Source organism: Leuresthes tenuis, unplaced genomic scaffold (assembly GCF_036924035.1).
Source record: "Leuresthes tenuis unplaced genomic scaffold, fLeuTen1.0.hap1 SCAF_21, whole genome shotgun sequence".
In the NCBI taxonomy this organism is placed as follows: Eukaryota; Metazoa; Chordata; class Actinopteri; order Atheriniformes; family Atherinopsidae; genus Leuresthes; species Leuresthes tenuis.
Genome location: NW_027325375.1, coordinates 4,500,230 through 4,515,596, shown reverse-complemented (window position 1 = coordinate 4,515,596; position 15,367 = coordinate 4,500,230). Strand labels below are relative to the sequence as shown.

The window sequence follows — 15,367 nt, the reverse complement described above, 5'->3', positions numbered from 1 at the left end:
AGAGCGCTGTTTAAGTGCTGACCTCACAATACATCTTATTTTTGTCCGTGTCATTTTCTCCTGTCCTTCAGGCTCAGCTCTTACTTTATCCCCCCTCCCAATTCACATTTTTTGATTCATTCCATTTTTAAACTTAACACCGTTAATTTCGGTTTTCTGCATCCTTTTTGGAGAAAAATGTGTGAGGAGACTCAGGCCCATTACAGAGGCCCTGCTCCGTGCTGTGGTGAAGGTGCAGTTCTCCGCCCTCACTTCCATGTGTGGAAGGCATGACCCCCACTGCAGTGAGCCCGAAGCTCCAGCTGGTTCATACATGCATAGGCAAAAAGCACGAAACAGCCTCGTCACTAAAACTACCATGAGCAAAAATCAAAGACAGATTCTGCATGTATGCCCACTTCTTACACTTGATTTCACATCTGGAGAAACTATTTTCACATCTACATCCCACCAGATGATAACTTCCTTGCTCAATGCCTTCAATGACATTATATGCGCGATACACTTTGGGCTATTTTTTTTTTTTTTTGTACGTCAAACGTTTTTTTTTTCCTTCTTTGATCATGAGAAACAGTGACATCAAGATTTGGAGAGACTGAGCTGCCTGAGACTGAGCAGAGAGTGTTTCCTCAAAGGACAGCGGGGCTGGAACTGGGACAGCAGTGTCATCACTGAGCAGCGTGGGCTCGTACATGCATCAGGGGCAACTGTTTCGATGCTTGCATTTCAGCAGCTGTTTGGCTCCGAGGAAGAAACTGCGTTCCATCTTCTTTACATCATTTTCACTCCGAGATTCTTTTTATTTTTACGTCGCGTTTCCTTTTCAGTCAAGGAGAATTATTATCTCACAATACTGTTGCACACAAATACACAACTATTATACATTTATCATGAGACTGGGCAGCTCTGCTCATCTCATCTCGTGGGAGAGGCACACAATCTACACACACTTTCAGTGCAGGTCAAAGTGTCCTGAGTGGTCTGAAAATTGTCTTAGAAAACGTAAGGAACCACAATCTAGAACCAAAATAGAAAAAGCAGTCCATCACAGACAAAACAAGTTCTGGATCACACACATTGGAAAAAGGAATTTATCTTTAACGACAATGCAAAAACTACACAAAGAACTCAAGCCGCAGGCCCATTTTTCATGACTCCTCTTTATGTCTTACTCAGCTTTCATGACTTTCCTGGGGCAGATAACCAGAAACCCCCGTGATGCCGAACGGCCCTTAAAAATGCTCCATAATAGAAATTATGAGAGCGTGGGTTCTGAAAGTTATAAACGAGGACGCATTACAAAAAAACATGCTTGTGTTACACAAGACCTCAAGCTCAGATGCATGCAGTGTACTGTAATTTTGGTTCACAGCAGACGTGTAGACTCATATATTTGTCGATGGGCTGCCGCACAAAATTACAGGTCTCCCGTTTCTTGTGACTGTTGGGAGTATTTTATGACACAGTCTTTTAATGAGGGCTGAGAACTGCTGTCCTCTAAAATAATTTTTTCGAGTGAGTCAGCATGGCTTCTTCCAGTCACTCCCCGTTTTTTTGTAACCAGAATCAATGGTTGCAATTAAACGATGTTCACTCGCTTTTTTCTGCGGCCAACAGCCGAAGAGCGCTCCAAATAAAACGAAAGTCCCAAATGTCCCAAATCTCTGAATGAACAACACATAAGTGCATCTTTGACGCATGGACACGACAAAGCCATTGTTGGGATAAATAATAGCTCCAGGCCTGACACTCATTCAGCAACCAGAGATTGTACTAACATGTGGTTGCCTTTTCACAGCTCATTACTTCAGGGAGAGCGTTTAAGTTTTTCATTATTCTGAAGTCCAACATTTGGGTTTGTATTGTGGCTTCAACGTCTGTGGGTTCCTTGGTGGCAGAGGCTAAAACATTTCTTTTCCCGTTCATGAATTTTAACACAAGTTGGCTCCACCTCGTTTGTCTGTGCAGTCATAGCGACTGCTGCGGTACATCAACACATTATTGGCATTACATACATTTAACATGGTGCGCGACTAATGGTTAGAGAGAAAAAACATTAGATCATGTAGGTACAGTATGGGGATTTCCTAATGCCCAGCTTTAAATGTCATGTGCATTACATCTCTTTTTCAAAAACAATTCTGAACTTGTGGTGCAGTGTGTCCTCCGTCTAAGCTACAGAAACTGAGCTTGGCTGTGGCGTCCGTTTAATTGCATTTCCAGCTATGCACAAAAGCAGAAAAGTTTGGCTGTAAAACATTCTGGGCAGGGTAGAGCCCATGTGGCTTTCTCACTTGCTCTCACCGATTCACTCTACTTCGCTGTAACTTTCCCGTGACTGTCATGTAGTTGCTCTCTATCTCAGTTTCTCTTTTTTTCCTCATTCCCATAATTCTACCCCTTCACCTGTTTCAACACTCTTTCTTTCAAACTGAATCGCACTTTCACATCCATTTCTAAAATGTTTTCCTCTGCACACACCCCTCTTTGTCCATTTTCCCAGCATGTCACCAGCTGTTTACTTCAGCTCCGTGCACTGGAGCCCAAGGTGCATACCTAGCTCTCTAACATGCCTTACTCTCCTCCAGTAAGGCAGCGCAGGGCAGTTCACACTGTAATTATTCAACCAATATACTGCGGAAAGGTCACATTCCTCCAGTTAGCCTCGCTCTACCTCTTGTTATATAAGCATAGCTGCCTTATCTTACAGAGACACCATATCTTTGTTTAAAAGTAGTTTCTTGTGGCTCTCATTTAGGGGAATCGTGTCACGTAAAGGAGTTGGTAAAAACTTTTTTTTTTTTAAATGCTCCAATTGCCAAAGATTGCTTTGATTAAAAACATTTTAGGGTATGCAAAATGTTATATATGTCCTCCCTCTGAACGCTGCATGAGAAATTTGTGAGAAATGTGGTGAAACAAGCAGATGATGAGAGAAGCAAAACATCAGTCAAGTGGAATCAATTCTTTTCATCAGACTAAGTACTCCCTATTTTATTTAATCACACTAAAATTCTTCTTAAAGCCATTTAAGTGTCTACTTCAAGGGAACGTTGGTTTCTAATTAAGTCAAGTGCCCTTTTCTGAGCTCCTGCAGATGTGAAAGAGCTCCTCTGGTCTTCATGCTGAAGGTTTCTTTTTACATCCTTAAATAAATTTACAACCTCAATGTGGACACACCACTTAATGCTCAGACGCTCAGCTTGATATATGGATGGATGATTCCCACTGCAGGCTGGGTGAGGCAGAAGAGGCTGCTGCATGCTAGGGTGCATACCATAAAACACCAACGCAGAGACCGAGGGAGAAAATCTGTCTGTTCGGAGCTCCTGGACGTGTAAATCCGTTCTCATCTTGCTGGTCTGATTACTCCACAGAGTCATTCCTGTTCGCACCGCGTCTGCAAGTCAACTTCACGGTTTGACCACATTTTGGCAAAAAGAGAAGGAGTGCGTTCTCTGCAGCCCTAAAAGGAGAGAGCCGAGGCACCAGTTGGCAGTTGTCACTTGTAACTGAGGCAAAAACCGCACTGTGTTCTTCATCTTCGTGGACGGGGTTCAGAGGTTGCCAGAATCGCTCTGCACTTTCCAGTACTCCAGCAACCCAAGTAACCATCTAATAGAAATGTGGGAAGCAGCTGACATTTCAGTTTTTCCTTGGTCGCAACCCTCCAAGACACCCTCACCCCCTCTGTCATTAACTGTTTAAACGGATCATTTTTATTCCAGATCCATGTTGTCCCTGCCGTCCTCTGAAGCTAAAACTATGCATCCTAATACACAAGGTCTCCAATGTTGCGCAGGTTTGAAGAGTGGAAGCCAATTTTCCAGGTCTTGAACTAGTAAAAATGTGCAATATCAACCTGTGAAGTCCATTTGTAAAGGTCACCGTCTGACTCACTGTATGTACAAGCCTCATTGATTTTGATGGCGCTCCGTAGGACCAGAGAGTAGATCATTTAAACTGTCATAAACCTGTCATCCGTTACAATGACTCGACTGTGCCAAGCTGAACAGACCGACCACAAATAGAAGCAATATGTGTTCCTGGATGAGAGGCACTAAATGACCTTCGTCATAAAAAACCATCAAGTCAAGTTTTCAACTGAATTCACTTAATGATACTGAGAGCAAAAACCATCGGCAGCCTTTGCCGGGGTCAAAGGAGTGATGATTGATTAAAAACTGACTAATGCTCACATTTCCAAATGTTCAGTTATTTCATATTTCCCAAAAGGTCCAACTACACCATGCTGGCTGTGCAGTGATTCACATATTCTGACACAACAGGGTGTTTTTGTCAGCGTCTCCCAGGTCTGCAAACTCAGTTTGGTTTCAGCTACGCAACAACTATGCAGTCAGCTCTGGAAAGATTTCCATCGTGCTTAAAGGAAACCAGTACTGACTCGTGGTGGATACAAAATGCTCCACATTCAAAGGCCGACACCTGAACACTTTCTTTTTAACTGTGTTCAGACACAAAGCCATGGAAACTTTTCCCAGAGCAGCGCAAATCCATTCATAAACTTATTCAGAAGCACACAAAGACAAGAGGAAGAAAAAAAGAGAACGGGAATAGTTGGACTTTCTGGTGAGCGATGAGACCAGTCAGAGTCTCAGCTGTCCATAAATATAAAAAGTACACGGCCTCGTAACTACTTGTGCTTACAGCCAGCTACAGCACATGTGCATCAGCAAATCAGCACAGACTGCACAAACATGCCAGCAGTCGAAATTCTGTTTTTTCTTCAATAATTCACTTTGTTTTACTGTCTGATCTCTCCTCAAGATGTTTTAAATGCCGAACTAGCTCTACCTTCTTATCGTGAGATGTCACTTTTAGGTGCTGGCCTGTAAAACGTACTGAGGGGTAAGCATGTGGGAGAAATTAAGATGGTCGTGAAAAACTTGAAGGGTCCTCTTTGCAGCAAGCATTTGGTTCATCTGTCCTTGAGAACTGCAGAAAGACGCAACACGGCTGACTTCTCGAAGCAGAATCCCTGCATATGCTGACATAAAGGGGCTGCTCTAAGGTAGAGAAAACGGCTTTTTTCTTCTCCAAGTGACTCCTAGATTGCATTTTTGTCAGTAGAACTACATAAATCTCACACACTGGAACTTTATTGGACCACATTTAATACAGTCGAACATTTCCATACCTGCTGATGCTGAGCGTCAGCTGCTGGGTGCAGTTTTTGATCCTGTTCTGAGCCTCCATGTGTGTCATGTGCTCCGTGCTGTCACCGTTGATAGTCAGGATGGTGTCGCCTGGACACAGGTCACCTTGGGCCGCCTTGCTTCCAGGTGTTACCTAAAGATAACATTCAAGAAGCACACGCACACACAAGTGTGTAAATGGTGTCAGTGAGGAAGTGAACTGGACTGACCCTCACTGACAGTCCAAAGACATAAAGAAAAAGAGCATTAGCGTGGGAGTGTCAACAAACGGGCCAAGTTCAACAAAAGCAGTCCTCCTATGATTGATGTCATATTGCCTTAGGCAGCACTTAAGGTTTACATTTTCTAAAGCCAGCAATGATGACACTGGGAAGTGAGAGGCCTCGCAGTTTTGGAGGTGGTGACATATCTGGAAAGAACAGGAAAGGTTTTATGTGACTGGCCTTTTCAAATTCTGCAAAAAAAAAATTAAATAAAATAACTATCTAACCACGTGCAATTTTACGAGCTCTCTGGCGTTTCACAAGGCTAAGCCCTCGCTACATGACCCTTGAACCAGAATAGCTAATATAATATTCTTTTGCGAGCATCTAACTCAACATATTGCTCCCCTTATCTTTTTTTTTTCTTTTTTTCCCCTTATTGCCGTAATTTGGGAGAATTTCTGTCAGCGGGTCATCAGAGCAGGTTTCGCTCTGATCTTTCATTCCTGAAACACGCTGATCTGAGGACATTTGAGCCTCACAGGGAGGCAGAGGGGTGAGAAGGAGAGGAGTAAACGGGAGGGCCGGTGTCCCAGTGGGTATGTTTCACCTTCACAGACATACCAAGGAACATATGAGATCAATTTTACATTATTACACCCAACCACCCACCCTCCCACACAACAAATGTCTCTGCTATTTCCAGACCTGCTTCTGACTGATCTTATGGCTTGGCTGATGGGAAGAGACTGCAAATTATTTCCTCCATAGTAAAAAAAAAAAGAAAGAAGTCAGGCAGCAGAGCCAAATGTCCTTCAACAGCAATGTAACAAAAAGGGAATGTTGAAGGAAAATATCTCTTTATATCACCTAAAGAGCACCTTCAGTTCTAAATTTGTGATGGAAATGTTTAATTTCTCTCAACAAATGGTTGTTTTTTTTATTTCCTTTTGCATAAAGCTGTGATAACACTCTCTGCGTCGCTCCTCTTGTTTTAAACGCAGCACTCTGCGACGTCTGATTGGGCCAGCGTAAACCAAACATCAGCAGAAGCACCTGGGGGCCAGCGAATCCGCCATCCTCAGACTCTCTTTGGGTAATCACAGGAAGACAGAGACGCTCGGTCAATGAAGACACTGACATGTTCATAAGGAAATACAATCGCACTGATTCATCGCAGGCAAAATACTTCATAATTCAATTGCTAAGATCATATCTTATTTTTCTGTGTCTGCGCTCTTCTCGTTAAACACGTGAGCTGTAGGAGGCTTCAAGTCATGTGCATGCTAACAGTACAGCCTCACATGCGCCAACAGTTTTTGGTTCATAAGTGTGAATGAGACGAGCTGCGTTTACATACCAACAGAAGGATTATGCATGAGCTCTGTTTACTGTACCACACTGGCAACAAAAGGGAAGCCTTCCTCCTTAAAGCATACGATGACCTCCAACATATTCAGATTTAAACCTCTCATATCAAAGCTCAACATGTGAAACGTTGTTCTCACACAACCCGAGCCGGTTTTTAACTGTTCTCAGGTAAAAACTAAATCCTAACCAAAATGAGCTTCTACAAGCTCGACATACTTTTCCATTAATCTGCCCCTTTTGCCTCAAGTGTTGATGATTAATCTTTGTCACATAGTGCGAGTTTTTAAGCGATACACTCTTTGGACTCATTTATCTTCATACCAGAGGACCCACGGCTTGACCCCACAACGTGTTACAAACACCCTGTCAGCTGCAGCTCAAGAAGAATTTCATCTGGAACAGTAAAACTTTGTTTTTAAAGGAACAATCACATAAAGACATTGTTAATCTAATCTAAAGTCTATTAGCATTAGGAAATGTCTGGAATAATGGACAGGACCTCAGGAGACAGAGGAGCCGCTTGGGCAAGAGAAGCCAACTTGCAAACTGGGAAGACAGTTTAAAGAGAAGGCATACAAGTTCACGCTCCATGAAGCACTAAATCGCTAAATCGTGTGGTTCAGATGTGGAATTCCTAATTTACAGCTTCTGACCGCCCAAGTGTCCCTGACTCAGTTCCGGTAAACACAGGGGTCAGTGTGGGGTATATGCTAAGTTTGGGTGTGTGTGTGTGTGTGTGAGGGTTTCTGGGAAAGCTGCACAATTTGGCATAAACAACTCTACAAATATAATCTTGTAAATTAAAGATGGAGTCTTTATAAGAAGCAGACACACAAATGAAGCTTTTCTTAGAGTGGGAAACGAGCAGATTCTTGTTTGTCAGCGCAGCACAGTGCAGTCAGAGTTTACCTCGGTCATTAAGCGTGGCCTCCCCGGTGAGAATGCATTTCTTGGATTTGTGCCTGGGTTGTGTCATGGTGGAACAAAGCTCATGCACTCTCAACACATAAAGTGAGGGATCTCACTTCAGGCTCAGGCCATGAACAGCAAAGCATGAATCACTAACACACACACACAAATTGGTATTCCAAGTACCACAATGGTACGACTGAGGTCGTCGCTAGACGACAAACATTCCCGCCTACAGGGAAGTGTACGGGTGATGTAGAGTTGTGCGGTTCACACAAAATCACTCTTCCATCTTCCCACTGTGCATGGAGCGTGATGTAATGACTTCCATCTATAGAGCTTTAAAGATGAATGTCATCCCTCGGTGGGGGCAGGCAGCTTTGAAGACCATAATAACATTTTGTTTAACCTTGCTAATCTTTTATTTAACCCACGTTTTTTTGTGCTCTCTTTCATATGAAACTCTTTGTCAAAACAAAAACTTAAAGCTTCTATTTCTACTGGTTTCTGGATGGCTGCACAGAAAAATGGGACAAAGGATTCTAACTTTGAAGAGTCGGGGTCATATGGCACGCATTCAAATCCCCATTTCAGCAACCTGGATTTAGGCATTCCTTGAAAGTCCAAAAGATGTTTCTTAGAAATAAAAACACAAAATGCACTATCCACGAGGCGTAATGGCTGTAATGTGACTTACATTCTGATTAAACCAAACGGGTTTCTGAAGACATTCAAACCCATTCTGTGTGCACAAAAAAATATAAACTGCGACTTTGTCTCCGCACAAAAGAATTGCCAATAAAGATGGTCTGATACTCTCTGACAATGTCAAGGTCAAGTTTACTTGCAGCAACCCGCAGTTAACCAAAGTGCCACACAATAAAATAATAAAAACAATTAAAACAGTAAAAACACAATGAAAAAGCGAAAGTTCAAAGAAATCTCAAGCTCAACTATGTTTAAAAGCCAGCGCAAAAAAAGTGGGTCTTAAGTAAGGACTCTAAACCTGAAAGTGTCTGAGCAGTAACTGGTAGGGTATGTGTCAAAGAAGAGATTATTCAAACATTTTTCATCGTGGGTCATCAAAGCCAAGTTAACTCTACAGCTGCTCCGAGGCAAATCAAAGTTTGATTGGCTGTCGTCAACTCTGACGTCCAAACACAAGCGGGCAGGGGAAGCTTTACGGCCAATGGGAGCACAAGAGACGGGCTCAGGGGACAAGAACGGGGGGAAAACTCTGAAAAACGGAAATAACAAACATAAGAGCCTGGTAAATAATTCACAGTCTGCTCAGGGAACTTAGAATTTAGTTAGATATTGACGAGGACGCCTTGAGAGAGAGAGAGATGGCAAGAGAGAGAGAAAAAAAAAGCTGCAAGGAGAAGCTTCCGATTCTCTTCTACGACCAGGTGAGCAAAGCGGGTCAAGCTTGTAACGTGAACCTGGCTCACAGTGAACAGGTACCGGGTGCAGGCGGCTGCGTTGGAGCCGAGGACGCCCTCATGCAACAACTGGTTGTTGGGCAATCTAAACAGTCCCTTCATTTCCATAAGCAACCGCTCCTCAAAAAGTCACAAAGTTAAACACAAACAGATAGAGTGGTTAGTAAATCACATCCTCGTGCGACACAGTATCATGATGTGGTGCAACAAGGCTTGGTGAATATGTGCTGGAGTGTGGTTTCACTGCGGGCATGTGAAAGTGAAACGGAGGCTGAGAACACAGCAGAGACAAGAGGTTTTTTTGTGTACATGTACACAGTGTTTTGTATGCAATAAAACCGGATAAAGGACTTTCACTCGTGTGACATCAGCCACAGGGCAAAGTCTTTCGGCATGTCATTGTGAGTGGATTCAACAGGGCCACTTTCTGCTGGGCAGGAGCTGGAGTCGCATGTCTTAGCGGCACAGGGAGCAATTCCTGGCAACTGCTCAGACGCCTTTGTTTGCTTATTGAACATGCGATAGGAACCATGGTTATGACCTTGGTGACACTACAGAAAGCCAATACGTAGACTCGGGTGTGAGGTTCCGATAATCACTTTGAAACAAAAGAGTCCGAATCTGCCAAGAGCAATAAATAACACCGCGGCTGATTATTAAACATGAGGGGTTAGAGCTTGATGAGAACACAAGGAAAAGGGAGGGTCAGTCAAGCACTCAGTGTTGGGAAATGAACGCGTTAAAATGAGCACGTTCAATGAATTGAACATGAAGAGAGCGCAGCTGCGTCTCATGTTGACTGTGAACGTGTCATGATGAGCTGTGTCGGCACTCCGCAGGTGTACTTCTGGCAGTAGCCACCACGATAATTTCCTCACCAAAGATGTAGAGTACTAAAACAAAAGCCGGGTTCAGAAGAGAATTATAAAAAAAGGAGTCAGTGAGGCCTGCCAGCAGAATCTGGCAGGTGTGATAGATGACAGAACAGAAGGGAATACAAGCAAAGTAACTTGATTTTTTTCATTTGTCCTTTGGGGCAAATCTCTGTGCTCGCCTGAGACATGCACTGCTACTTAGCATGATTTTGTCCCACAGCTGCTGGCCTGTTTTAATAAGTTAGTTTTTTTGTTAAATAATCTGCTCAGAAGGCCATGGAGCCCACATCCAAGCACTTCATAACATGATGGAACATATCAGCACAAGAATTTAGGGAAGCTAAAAAAAGATTAAAAGAAAAAAACAGAGTGATAAATTACTTTTAACTTGGTTCAGAATTTCAAAAGGTGAACCATGAACTTCCAATTTTAATCTTTGTGAAGTAAACGTTGAGATAGTTCCTGTAAAATGTGAACTTGCACAACACTGAATGGATATGAAAAAAAAGATAAATATTACACATAAGTTACTAGTGAGCAAGCAGCAATTCGTGTAAATCTGCTTTGGAATCAGGGTTTTTCCCATGATGCTTCGACCTGCTGTAGCAGGCTGCAGCAGTTTCAACTCTTGCTGAAAGAGCAGAACGGTCAATGTGAAGTTTAAAGTTGGCCATCATAGTCAGCAGAGTCCGAGAAAGGACCCGTGTGGCTTTAGGTCACATGTCCTCTGGTATGTGGTGGAGATTAAAGGGTACAGAGGACATCGAGTTCAGGGAATATGCATCTGCTAAAGCACTCATTTAGATGTTCTGCGATTTCAGTGCCATCATAAGATGGAGACGCATTGCTTTGTAGGAAAAGAGGTGATCTGCGTTCTGCTCAGACTCTTACTACAGTGGGTTTTCTGTCTGTTTAACGTTAGGCTTAACACTGCAGGGGGGTGCAAGAAGACCGTGATTAGACAGTCTGGATCATGATGGAACGGCTGTGTGCGTTCAAAGCTGATTCTAAATGAGTCGTGTTTGCCATCAATCATTGTGACAGCAAGGGGACTTAAACGCTGTCAAAATGAAGGGGATTAAGCATATTGTTTCAATCAGAAAGAGAGGAATGACAGAAAACTTGGATGTGTTTTACCAGCTTTCTTTGCATGAAGGATGGATTATATTTGTACCAACCATACACAAGGGAAGAAGCCTACTATTACATTGGCTAATACACAAAGCTTTCCTTTGATAACTTGTAAATTTGATGCTAACCTTTTAATAGAAATCAGCTGAGAAACTGTTGCCAAACAGGCCTGCCTACGTCTTGCAGCTGGGTTTAGGTCTCACTTTTCACTGTTGGAAATGGGTAAGCGCTCATCCAAATGAAACGGTCTGGATCAGATCAATGCAACACAACCAGGATACACCCAATAGACACCAGCCACTGCCTTTGTTTGACATGATCATACTCGTCAATAGCCAACTATAGTCAACAAACCGAATACTGAGAGCAGCTCTGATATTGGGCCAGCATAACCGTGCATTCCTACGTCATAGCATAACAAAAAGTAACATAGCATTGACAGATGAATTTGAAACATCTTTATGAGCAATCAAATAATGAACTCATCTGTCAAACACATAATTTTATGGCACTGTCACATGAGGATGATCTGCCCGTTTTAACAGGCTAAAACACGCTAAAACACAATATTTCAAGACCGGTGTTTAGCAGTGACATTTGCAAATGGCTCATCCAGTCAGGTGACATGACGTCCAGGCTTCATTGTCCATGAAATCCAGTGCTTTTCACTTTCAATTCAAACTTCTGTTTGGTTTACAAACAAACAATGTTAACTTTTTGCTCCTAAACCCACCTGGTTAGATGCTGGCATTAAAAAACAGTTTATTATAGTAAGGAAAACACTGCTCGCCATAAAAATAGACCCTCTAATAAGGTCTACGCCATGTTGGAAAATGGTCCTTTTAGCTGACTGAGAGACAAATCTTGGCCCATGTGCAAAAGGCACTAATGTAGCACACACTCAAACAGATTACTTTGATTACTTTCACTGACCGTTCTCAGGATTCCATCCAGCAGTGGCCTCACAGAAGGATGACCATAAAGGTGTCAGAGGGGATGCTGGACACTGCACGCATGAATCATTATTTATCCAACGCTAACGTGCAAATTCCTGGCTGGTGAACGACTGCTTGCCAGCTGGCAGAAGGGACGAGCATCCTGCGTCACCTTCTGCCTGGAAGTCAGCGCGACAATGACGTGCAAATACCACATCAGCAACATTCAACACGTTTACTAGAAATGCTTCTGCATCTATATCAAGTGATTTATACGTTTATGCCTCTCTGGCTCTCCATCTTTCTCATTCACGCACAAAGCCATTGAACGGCCCAACGCACCACGAGCACACACTGTAAAAACAAATGTTTCCAGACTCAAACCGACTCTCCAGGTTTCAATAGTTTGGTTTTTAATGAGCTGGCAGGGCTTACCCTCAAACATTAACACCTTGGGAACACAACCAGCTGATGGCATCAGAACTCGTTTCATGGTATTTACAACATTCCTCGTCTCCAACTGCAGGTGCTTCTTGGCACTCGACAGTTAAGTCAAAGGGAAAATATTTATCACTAGTGCAAGTCGAGGTATTACTCAAACTCAAAAACTCCCTCTGTGCATCCCTTTCTGTGTCACCATTCAACATATTTGAATTGCAGTTCTGGGTTTGCACGTTGCCGCAAGAAGTAACAAGCTCAAGAGTGAGCTCAGGAGATACTCCTCCATATCAGCAGCAATAAATTACATCAGATTCAGAATTCGACCAGCTCCCATGACGTACAGCGAAAGGATTCTTCTCTTTTCTTTTTAATTACTTCTCCTTGAGTTTGATTTATCTGCTCGTAAACCGAAAAATAAAACTCCAGGATTAAACAATTATCAAGTCATGACAGTAAAACACAATTTGCGAAGTAAGCTGATCTTTGAGAGCAAGTGATGTCAATTGTGCACTGAAGTGAGCTGCAACGTCTGGTAGAGAGTGAAGAAGTATTTAGGAGGTAGTGTAATCCTGGGATTTGCTGCCAACACACTGTGTGTTTTATGCCTCCAACATTACACATTTTGCTAAATATGCCTGCATCTCAACAGCTGCTTCCCCCTCTCATTTTCAAGCCAACATTTAGGAATTAACCAGAAATCCCCAATCAAGTCTTGCAAGCAGCTCCTCCAAGCGAGCGCTGGGTTTTTACTGCCATCTTTGCTATGTAACTTTCTGTTGAGTGTAGCATGTAATCAATTTCAGCAATGCCATCACGACAAAGTTATGCAACACTCCCTATTGCGATAGATTCCCCTGTGCATGCCACACTTTTCATATTGGCTGTCATACTAGTATGCAAAAATAAATGGGTGAGAAACTCGCCCAACATAACTGCAAACTGCACAAGGAAACATTTGGAATCTACAGTCCCTGCGCATCACAAAGAGCTGCAGGCTCTCTGATGGTTTTGAGCATACTCTCTGCAGAGAACATGAAGCTCAAGCACAAATTTTGACAACTTTCCATCAACTGAAAGCTGCTTCCCACCAAAAAAAAGCATTACAAGAAGTGCTGATGTCATGTATGTTTGGTTTCTGGATGTCAAAATCAGCTGCCTCACACTGATTTACAGAGTGGAAGGTGCCAAGTTTTCAAGGGAGTCTCGCTAATGTGAGAGTGATGTAACCGTTAACCTGCAGACGTATATCCGTCAAGACTTGCACGCGCCATGTGAGTCAAAGCAGCATCACACCTTTTCTTTCCTTTTTCTCCTCCATAAATTTAACAGAGCGCACTTGGGTGACCTACAGGGTTTTCTGCCCCTCTCAAAGATGTTAATCGCCTGCTGTAAATGTAGAAATGACACCTCTGGTTAGAAACTGGAGTGCCCTGTAGTTAAATGGCCAGTTTGGGCCTGGTGATACAGCGGAGTACAACACCTGGAATCCCTCAGCAGCACCAATGAGCTCTGATGAAAAACAAATGTCAGAAAAAAAAACCCACCCGCCTCCCTCTGTCCCTGCTGTGAGCCCTGCAGCGAGACCAGGCTGTGTTTGTCCTGGCTGGGATGAACTGATGGCTACTGCCAGATCCACTACCAGCACACTGCCTCCTGACCCACATTGAGAGGGTCAGGGAAGTTCACGAAGCTTTGCCAGTAGTACTTATGCGTTTCTTTTTTTTTTTAAACAAAGATTAGTTCAAATTTGTGGTCTACTTAGATAATCATTACTCTCAATTCTGCTCCCAAACGGTCATAATAGCACCTCAGGGCACTTACAGTCACATAGTCAAAATGGGGAAACGAAGTTACATCATTTATATAAAAATAACAGATTTGTTTGAATCATTTCCAAAATAGGGGCTAACTTTTTTGCACGAGCTGATCTTGGTTGAACTTTGCTCAAACTGTAAATGAGGCAAACGCGGTTATTCTGTGGAATTTGAATAAAAAAAACATTCGCATTTACGGTGTGGATTCTTTACCCCTCTCTTGGGGATATTGATCACACATAACTCACGCGCCGGTCAGTTGCTATGACAGAACTGCGCTGGCAAATCAGCTGCCAGAAAATAGACGGCACCATCTGTCCGCTTTTGGAGCACTGCTCCTGTTTATACGCTTCTGTTAGAGAAAACACCCTGGTGTGGCCTCTCATTTAATTCATTGACTGAGCAACCCGCGGTGTGTCTGAATTCAAACTTTCAAAGCCAAGCGAGGTCCCGAGTCTCTTAGTCTGTTCCACACGGAGCAATGAATGGACACAGGCAGGGAAGTTGCTACCTACCCTGGAGATAGTTAACGGTGTGCTGAAATCCCGTCCTCCCACCAGTCGAAAACCCCACGGAGAGGGTCCCTTCAGTGTCACGGTCTGTGGCATGTTTGGTACGAAGACTGCGAAAGATAAACAGGAAGATGACAGGCAAAAAGGGGAGAGAGTCCGCGGCTCCTCGGGTATGAAAGAATAAGTGAACGTGAACTATCTCGTGTCCTCTTCGTAGCTGCTAGGCAACGCGGTGTCGGCGCTGAAAACTTTCCTCCTCCGCTCTAGACTCAGGTTTAAATAACGAAGCCGTCTCTGACGTCGGTGGACGGGCTGTCCTGCCCGCCTTCACTCGGTCAAAAAGCTGCGGAGTAGGAGGGGACCTTCAGTGGAGTGATATGTCAAGTTGTCAACTGTTTGAAAAAAAAAGGGCCAGAGAACTCATTTGTTTTAATGCTGCAGGTGCAAATGCGGGGGAAGTGAACTAGTCCCAGAACTGCTTGAACTGTGGTCCCACATCAGTTAACTGCGTGATTCCCCCCTGACTTTAAATCTATTTATTTCCTCTCAGTTTCTCT

The 15,367-nt window shown here is 43.3% G+C and overlaps 1 protein-coding gene across 1 annotated transcript in view; it reads right to left on the bottom strand.

Annotated features, from left to right (window-relative positions):
• pdlim4 (PDZ and LIM domain 4) overlaps positions 1-15,151 on the bottom strand; it is a 40,789-nt gene extending 25,638 nt beyond the window's left edge. The window contains exons 1-2 of the mRNA XM_072374607.1: positions 14,814-15,151; positions 5,159-5,310 (exon numbers count right to left, since the gene is read on the bottom strand). Of these exons, the coding sequence (XP_072230708.1) occupies positions 5,159-5,310; positions 14,814-14,906 (245 nt within the window). The 5' untranslated portion in view covers positions 14,907-15,151. The remainder of the gene's footprint in view (positions 1-5,158; positions 5,311-14,813) is intronic.
• Positions 15,152-15,367: the final 216 nt, after the last annotated feature.